This window comes from Plectropomus leopardus, unplaced genomic scaffold (genome assembly GCF_008729295.1).
Source record: "Plectropomus leopardus isolate mb unplaced genomic scaffold, YSFRI_Pleo_2.0 unplaced_scaffold3409, whole genome shotgun sequence".
In the NCBI taxonomy this organism is placed as follows: Eukaryota; Metazoa; Chordata; class Actinopteri; order Perciformes; family Serranidae; genus Plectropomus; species Plectropomus leopardus.
Genome location: NW_024637235.1, coordinates 1 through 9056, shown reverse-complemented (window position 1 = coordinate 9056; position 9056 = coordinate 1). Strand labels below are relative to the sequence as shown.

At 36.9% G+C, this 9056-nt stretch overlaps 1 protein-coding gene across 1 annotated transcript; it reads right to left on the bottom strand.

The window, feature by feature from the left end:
- Positions 1-4996: 4996 nt before the first annotated feature.
- LOC121938803 (ephrin-A2-like) lies at positions 4997-8596 on the bottom strand (the record flags this gene model as incomplete). Its single annotated transcript, XM_042481965.1, has 2 exons — positions 8278-8596; positions 4997-5091 (listed from the first exon to the last, which is right to left on the bottom strand). Coding segments are annotated over exons 1-2 (414 nt in total), but the record flags the coding sequence as incomplete, so codon positions are not given.
- Positions 8597-9056: the final 460 nt, after the last annotated feature.

The window sequence follows — 9056 nt, the reverse complement described above, 5'->3', positions numbered from 1 at the left end:
TGTTGAAAAAATGACCAAAGATGCAAGGCTATAGTATGGCAAAAATGTCAAAATATGACATGTCCCAAAAACAGCTGAAAACCACGTTAAAACACATGAAATAGCCGATCGAGACATGTCATTGCAAAGACAGTTGCAATTTTAACCAAAAACGCCAAAATTTGGCGTGTCGAAAAAATGATCGAAGATGCAAGGCTATAGTATAGCAAAAATGTCAAAATATGACATGTCCCAAAAACAGCTGAAAACCACATTAAAACACATAAAATAGCCTGTTGAGAGATGCAATGGCAAAGAAAGTTGCAAAAATGACCAAAAACACCATGATTTGGCATGTCGAAAAAATGACCAAAGATGTAAGGCTATAGAATGGCAAAAATGTCAAAATATGACATGTCCCAAAAACAGCTGAAAACCATGTTAAAACACATAAAATAGCCGATCAAGACATGACATTGCAAAGAAAGTTGCAAAAAGGGCCAAAAACACTACAATTTGGCATATTGAAAAAATGACAAAATATGCAAGGCTATAGTATGGCAAAAATGTCAAAAGATGACATGTCCCAAAAACAGATTAAAACCACATTAAAACACATAAAATAGCCTGTTTAGCGATGCCATTGCAAAAAAAGTTTCAATCATGACCAAAAACACCATGATTTAGCATGTTGAAAAAATGACCGAAGATGCAAGGCTATAGTATGGCAAAAATGTCAAAACATGACATGTCCCAAAAACAGCTGAAAACCATGTTAAAACAACAGAAAATAGTCCTCTGAAACATGACATAGCAAAGAAAGTTCAAAAAAGCGACAATAAAAAAGATAATATGGCATGTGGAAAAAATGGAAATGAAAATGAAAAGGCTATATTATGGCAAAAAAAATACCAAAAACAGCTGAAAACCACTTAGTATAGCATGTAGAGGCATGTTATAGTATACAGTGTTGAAAAAACATCTAAAAACGTCCAGCAACCCCATAAAATAGCATGTCAAAAAAATGATCAAAGTAAGGCTAAAGTATGGCGAAAAATGTCAGAATGTGACATGTACCAAAAACAGCTGCAAACCACATAAAGCAACATAAAATAGCATGCCGAGACACGCCATGGTATAGATTGTTACAAAAGCGGCCAAAAACACCATAATATGGCATGTCGAAAAAACACTTGAAAAATGCCAATGCTGTATGACTGCTTGGAGATCAGACAAGAATGGAAACTCAAACCCAGATCCTAACCCAAGCTGTTCATTCCCCCTTCGGGAGATGAGACCCTTCATAAATATGCAAACAGCTGCACCCATGCTTATGAGCATGTTTAACATGTTCATGAATCAGCAGCAGCAGCAGTTTGAGCAACCGTTGATAGGAAACCACATGTGGAGGGGTGGAAACTCCCCAACAGCAGGAGGAGGAAGCCTCTAACCAAACATGAATCCCAAGCAGCAGGAGGAAGTTTCTCCCTGAACGCACCATCCTAACGCCAGCCAAAGAGGAGAGACGGAGAGTCGGGAGATGATGACACAGCGGACTCCAGATGAAGACCCACAGATCACTGTGTGTGTGCTTTCTGTGCTTTTGGCTTAGACTCTGTGTAAGACAGTATATGTAACTCCTGTAACTCCTGACATTTTTATCTTTGAATAAAGCCTGCCTTGAGCAGTTTTAACCTTTGTCTACCATCCCTGGGTTTTTGCCTTTTCATCCCTCTGAGAATCTGGTGAGTGGCTAAGAAGACAAAACAAGACAAAAAAGAAAGAGGTTGCAGGACAAAAACAAACTTTCAGTTTACTGCTTGACTTTGACCGACCACAAGTGAATAAATCTCACAAAAAACCAAGGGAGGGTAGTACCAGAGTTACTCCCAGTGCCACCCTTAATCCCCCGAGAGAGGACGGACCGCAGATGCTCCCTCGGACAGAGAGGCAGGGGGTTTGTCTCCTGGTCTGGTCAACCGTGAAAATAAAGTATCCATCACTGAAAAGAAAAAGACACCTTGTGTCCCAGTGTCTGAGTAGGAGGAGACCAAGACTCTTAGAGGAGAGCTGCCATACGTTGAAAAATGGCAAAATATGATATGTCCAAAGTCCAGCATAAAACCACAAAGTGTAGCATGTCAAGACACATCATGGTATTGTATGTCTAAAAAAACGGCCAAAACCGTCATGATATAGCACGTTGGGAAAAAAACAACCGAAAACAACAAAGTATAGCATGTCTTAAAATGTCAAAATATGACGTCAAAAAACCAGCTAAAACACGAAATGGTATAGCATGTTGAGACAAGTCATAGTACAGAATGTCGAAAAAACGGCCTCAGTCGATGTGAGTGTCTAAGGACAGAGGGATGGTGCCTGCTGTAAAGCCTCTGAGGCAAACTGTGTTTTGTGATAATGGGCTTTATAAATAAAATTGAATTAAATTGGATGTAGCACGTCGAAAAAACGAGTGAAAATATCATACTATACTATGGCGAAAAAAGTCAAAATTTGATATGCTCAAAAAAAAGTTGAAAACCACATAGTGTAGCATGTGGAGACGCGTCATAGTATAGAATTTCAGGGAAAAAACAAACATCATAATATAACGTGGTCCAAAATGGCACCAAAAAGTCATACTACAGCTTGCGAGACAAGCAGTTGAAAAAGTCAAGCTTTCACTGTTAAAAAATCATTTTTGGTCATGGTTTTGTCATTTCAGGGCAGCAGATTTCAGGAGTGCGATCAGGGTCCCGTGGTACTCGATGGCCCAGTCAGATGGCTCAGCGGTCACTTTCTCCTCACCGTCTCTTCGCTCAGTATCTTTTGAGTGCCTTTGCTATTGTTTAGTTTAATTGTGTGTATGGTGAATTCTGGAGCAGAAATTTTGAATATTTATTCATTATTTGATCTGTATTCACTTTCTCATATGCCTTTTTGAGCAAGAAATATGTATGTTGTTTACTGAATATATCTGACGGGTATTGTTTTTGTTGCTTATGTTTCCTTTTTAACTTATTTTATTTGGCATGATCGAGATAAATAGGATAATAGACAAAGAATTATTTTTGATTGCTTGTAATTAATAAATCACTCTGTTTTCTCATTTTCCTGTGTGTCTCCTGTTTAATCCACAGCCCAGAAAGCTGACAACATATCATAGCATCATATGATAGCATGCCATCCAAAAAACAGCATAAAAAAGTCAAAGTAGGGGCGGCCTCTAGCTCACCTGCTACTGTGTGCGCCCCACATGCCGAGGCTTTGCAGCCGCCGGAGGTTCGATTCCAGCCTGTGGCCCTTTGCTGCGTGTCATCCCCCCTCTCTCCCCCACATTTCCTGTCATGCTACAACTGTCCCATCATAAAAGGGAAAAATCCGCCCCAAAAAAGAAAAATCTTAAATAAAAAAAGTCAAAGTACAGTATATTGTCTACAATAGCATAAAAAAGTCATAATATAGCACGTCATTCAAAACTGCATAACAAGTCATGTTATAGCGTGCTTTACTGAGTGGCATGAAAACATGTCACAGTAAAGCATGTTATAATAAATTCATAAAAATGTCAAATTGTAAAAAAGTCTCAGTAAAGCATGTTTCAAAAAGTCATAAAATTGAATTAGCATGTAATTAATAACTCAAAGAATCTTGAAGAACAGCATGTTGTAAAAAGACATTTAAAAAAAATCATAGCATAGCATTTTATTAATGAAGACATAAAAAATATCATATCACGTATGTACATGTATCATGTATTGTGTTATAAAAAGGTCACTAAAAAACATCCGAGTGTAAAATTTCATAAAAAGTCAACCAATTTCATAGTGTAGCATGTTATTAATGTCATAAAATTTCAGTTGGTACGTTTACAAGAAAGTCATTAAAACTGTCATAATATAGATTTTTTTTTTTTTTTAAAAAGTCATAACAAAGGTCTCAGTACTGCATGTTAAAAAAGAACATCAAACTATAGCATGTTATAAAAAAATAACAAATATCAAAGTGTTGCATGTTATACAAAAAATCTATTCAAAAGGTCTTAATGAAATTTTCACAGTATAGCATGTTATAAAAAATATATCTAAAAATGTTATTATACATTGTGTCATAAAATGACGGGAAATTGTCATAATGTAGCATATTATAAAAACATATATCTTAAAAGGTTATGTCATCAAAATGTTTTCATGGTATAGTATTTTTTTTTAAACTTAAAACATCACTTTATATTATGTTTGAAAAGTCATAAAAAATATAGTATGGCAAGTTATTTAAAAAATATTTAAAAAGGTCATCATGTCATAAAAATGCGGTGAAACTAACTAACTGAAATAGCATATTATAAACAAAGTCATTAAAATGTATATCACACAATATAGCATGCTAAAAAAGTCAGAAAAAATCATAGAATAGTACAAAAATTAATGTGTCATTGTATAATATGTTATATAGGCAAAATGTGTGTGTATGTATGTATGTATATATGTATATTTGTGTATGTATATATGTTTATATATGTATATAAAAATTGGAAAAAGAGGGTAGGATTTGTATTTATTTCCTCCTGCTCCTTTTCCTACATGAAATACTTTGTGTACTGCATACGTACGGAGGGCATGTGATGTTGTTTTTTTGCCTGTGTTTTTATTTTATTTTTATTTGTTGTCTGATTTTATTTGCCATGTTTGAAATAAAGATCTATCTACATAAAGGTTGTCAAAAAGTCACAGCACAGCATGTGATTAAAAAAGTAACTGAGATGTCATCGTACATCTTCTTCAGATTTAAATGCAAAACTGTAACTTGCAGCAGAGTATTTCTGCTCATAAGTGTGAGTACTTTTACTTTTTATACTTCTTCTGACCAGCAGATGGCGACTGTCAGTAAAACATTGGTTGTCTAAAAATGTGAAAGGCTGAAACTCGTTTGTTCCTTTAAATGATGACTGATTGTTATTCGGGGAAAATGCAACAAATACAAACATATGGAAAAAAAACTTAAAGGACAAAAACACGAGCTGATATGAGAGAAAACGAGACTCACTGGTCGGTTTCACGTAGATTTTAAGCTTCAGACAGGGTTTCCCAGCCAGGTTTGGATGTGGAGACGCTGCAGAGACATGAGACAGAGACAGAGACAAAGACAAAGACGTCAACGGGGGTGGAGAAATATTTACATCTTCTACTAAAGTAAAAGTCCTAACAGCATAGAGTAAAAATACTCTATTCGGTCACTCTATAAAAGTTCAAAATGTTTTCTCAGTAAAAGTTTGTAAAATGTAGTGAAAGTGTAAAGGTGACTTATTTACATTCAAATCTGAAATTATTGTCAGAAAAGCAGAATGTTTCTGTTGAATTTTGTTCAGGACACAGCTCATTTTAAATTAATAACTATAATTATTTTATAATGGATTCATCTGATGATTATTTTCTCTATTAATCAACTTCACAATGAGCCCAAAGTGAAACTTTAATTTGTATTATTACAAATACATGACAGTAATTAACTATTACTCAATCATTACAATAATTGCATTATTACTTATACATTACAATAATTAATATTGTTACAATTACATTACAATTATTAACATAATTACTATAACATCACAATTACTAGTACTATTACAAATAAGTTCGTAATTGTAACCTTTTAGTAATAATGCAATTAACTGTAATGTATTAGTAATTTTGTTAGTAACTGTGACACAGTAGTAATAGTGTTAATAATTCTAACATTATTACTAATACGTCAGAGTTATTAACATTATAACTGCTACCTTACACTGATAAACATAAATATTAATACAGTACAATGATTACCATTATGATTAATATAGTGCAGTGATTAACATTATTACTGACACATTACAATTCCTAATGTTATTACGAATACATTACAATTATTAATGTGATTACTGATAAATTACAGTTAGTAATGTTATTTCTAATTTGTTCAAATTACTGACATTATTATGAATACATTACAATTACTAAGGTTACTACTTATGCGTTACCGTGATTAATGTTATTACCAATACAATACAATTACTAACATTATTCCTAATAAATAAAAATAATAACAATATTACTAACACATTATAATTATTAACATTATTCAAATGAGACATTTGTGAAGCTGGAATCATGAAATGTTTTTAGAAAAAAAAGGATTTCAGACATTAAAATAGTTTATTTGCTTTTAATCTACTAATTGATTTGGGGGCTAATTGATAAATGCGGTTATTGATTAGTGGGCTAATTGATAAATGTGGTTATTGATTAGTGGACTAACTGACTAACTAATTAATTCATAGACAAATTGATGAATGAATTGATGGTTTCAGCCGGACTTGTTTAAACTGTTCGGAGCTAAATATCAGATTTAAAAACTCTGTCAGACAGATGCAGTGCAGTCAATAATAGCATGAAAAGAAAATACTCAGGTGAAGCACAAGTACCTCACATGTGTACTTCAGTACAGTATTTACTGTGAAACATTTGACCTTTTTTTATTAAAACAGTCTGATTCTGGTGTTTGAGTTTCTTTGTTTTCTCCGCTGATACTCAGAGAGCTGCAGCTGTTTGACCCACAGACGGTGTTTCATTCATGTTTCACACATACACACACACACACACGCACACACAGTCATTACGTGTCATTTAAACAAACTGCCTGTTCCTCTGCTGGAAGCTGTTTCGCTCTAAATGAGCCACAATTTAGGAAATTTTTCCCAGACTGAATGACAAATTATGTCTAGACAGAAAACACACACGCACACGCACCCCCGCGCGCGCGCGCACACACACACACACACACACACACACACACACAGCATAATGGCAGCAGCTTGTGATTCTGTGTTTTAAACCTCCAACATGTCATCTGATGTCGGCTGACAAACGTGGTGATTTCACACATGTGCATGAAGTGAAACCACGAAACATCACTCTCAAACTCTCTGTGGAGGAAAAACACCGTGACATGTTCACCAGTGGAGCGGATAGAAAACCTCATATCAGTTCAAGGAAAGGTGTGTGAGCCAGTTGTTCTTGCCTGCACAGAGAGTCTCCCTGATGTCCCAATCGACGGCAGCATCATGTGTCTGCAGAGTGTGACTTTAGACAGCATGCCGGCATCACAGAAACAAAAGAGCTTTAACCCAACAGAGCGGGCCTTTAGTGTGACATACTGTTATAGTTGTAAACAGCAACAGTCGTCAGTCGTCTCTGTTATATTTGTAAACAATCACAGTCCTCGATCGTCTCTGTTATATTTGTAAACAATAAAAGTTATCAATCGTCTCTGGTTTTGGCAGCTGATCTTGTCCAGTGCTCCGAGGGGGCGGAGCTCCTGGACCTTACTGCTTTCACCATTTGTGAAAAGATAAATAAATCTTTAAAAATTTGGTTGTCTTTAAAGATGACATTTTAATGGGTTTTTTCTGTAAACAGACTGTTTTTTATTTTTTGAAAAATTTTGCTCAGCAGTACTCAGTGATACTCCGTAGTACTCATAGATGTAGTAGTACTCAGTAGTACTCGGTGGTACTCACAGATGTAGTAGTACTCAGCAGTACTTAGTGATACTCAGTGGTACTTATAGATTTAGTAGTGCTCAGTAGTACTCAGCAGTACTCAGTAGTAACTGAAGTTATTGTTCTTGGCCCCAAAAACCTCAGAAATTCTTTTCCAACAATGTAATTTCTCTAGATGGCATTACCTTGGCCTCTAGCACAACTGTAAGGAACCTCGGAGTTTTATTTGATCAGGATTTATCTTTTGCCTCCCATATAAAACAAACTTTAAGAACGGCTTTCTTTCACTTGCATAACATTGTAAAAATTAGACATATCCTGTCCAAAACAGACGCCGAAAATTAGTGCACACATTTGTCACCTCTCGGCTGGATCAGTAACTCCCTATTATTCAGTTGCCCCGACAAATCTCTGAGGTCTCTCCAGCCGGGGCAGAACGCTGCTGCTCGTGTTTTAACGGGAACCAAGAAAAGGGATCATATTTCTCCTGTTTTAGCTTCTCTGCACTGGCTCCCTGTGAAATCCAGGATTGAATTTAAAATTTAAAGTACTCAGTGATACTCAGCAGTACTCAGCAGTGCTCGATGGTACTTACAGATGTAGTAGTACTCAGCAGTGCTCGATGGTACTTACAGATGTAGTAGTACTCAGCAGCACTCAGTGGTACTCACAGATGTAATAGTAGTCAGCAGTACTCAGCAGTACTCGCCAGTATTCAAGAGATGTAGCAGTACTCAGTGATACTCTGCAGTACTCACAGATGTAGTAGTACTCATGTCCAGGCCGGAACTCGAAGCCCAGGCTGAAGGGGGTGAAAAGCTGGAACTTCTCGGAGAACTTGAGCGGTCCGTTGGGGCTCTGCGGCCGGTTGCACTCCCAGCGTTTGAAGCCCTTCCTGTGGTGGTCGCACGTCGTGTAGCCGTCGTAGTTCACCATGTACAGCACGTAGTGCTCCATGCGCTCCGCAGCCTCCGCCCACTCGTAGTGCGGGCAGTAAATGTCCAGGTAGTCGTTGATCGCCACCTCCACCGTGTACTCTCCCCGGAAGAACCTGAGGGAGAAGAAGAGTGAGGTCATTTCCTGTTTGTCACACAGTTTTTGTTATACACACGTGCGTCATACGTCAGGACGCGCGGCTCGATCGGGCAGAGTGAGCGATCGTCTTTGGTGAACAGAGTAATTGTTTTGGTGAAAATTTCAACAAAAAAAATAAATAAATAAAAGAATTAAATTCCCTTTAGATGATTGGGAGGCATGAGGTGGCTCCGGTTTAAAGACTCGAAAATTTATCACATTAAAACTCAGAAAGTCAAGTCAGTTTTATTTATAGAGCCCATTATCACAAAACGTGGTTTGCCTCAGAGGGCTTTACAGTGTACGACATCCCTCTGCCCTCAGACCCTCACATCACCCGAGGAAAAACTCCCGAAAAACAACCCCTGTAAGAGAGGGGGGAGAGAGGGGGAGGAGGGGGGAGAGAGGAAGAAACCTCAGGAAGAGCAGCAGAGGATGATGAGGGATCCCTCTTCCAGGACGG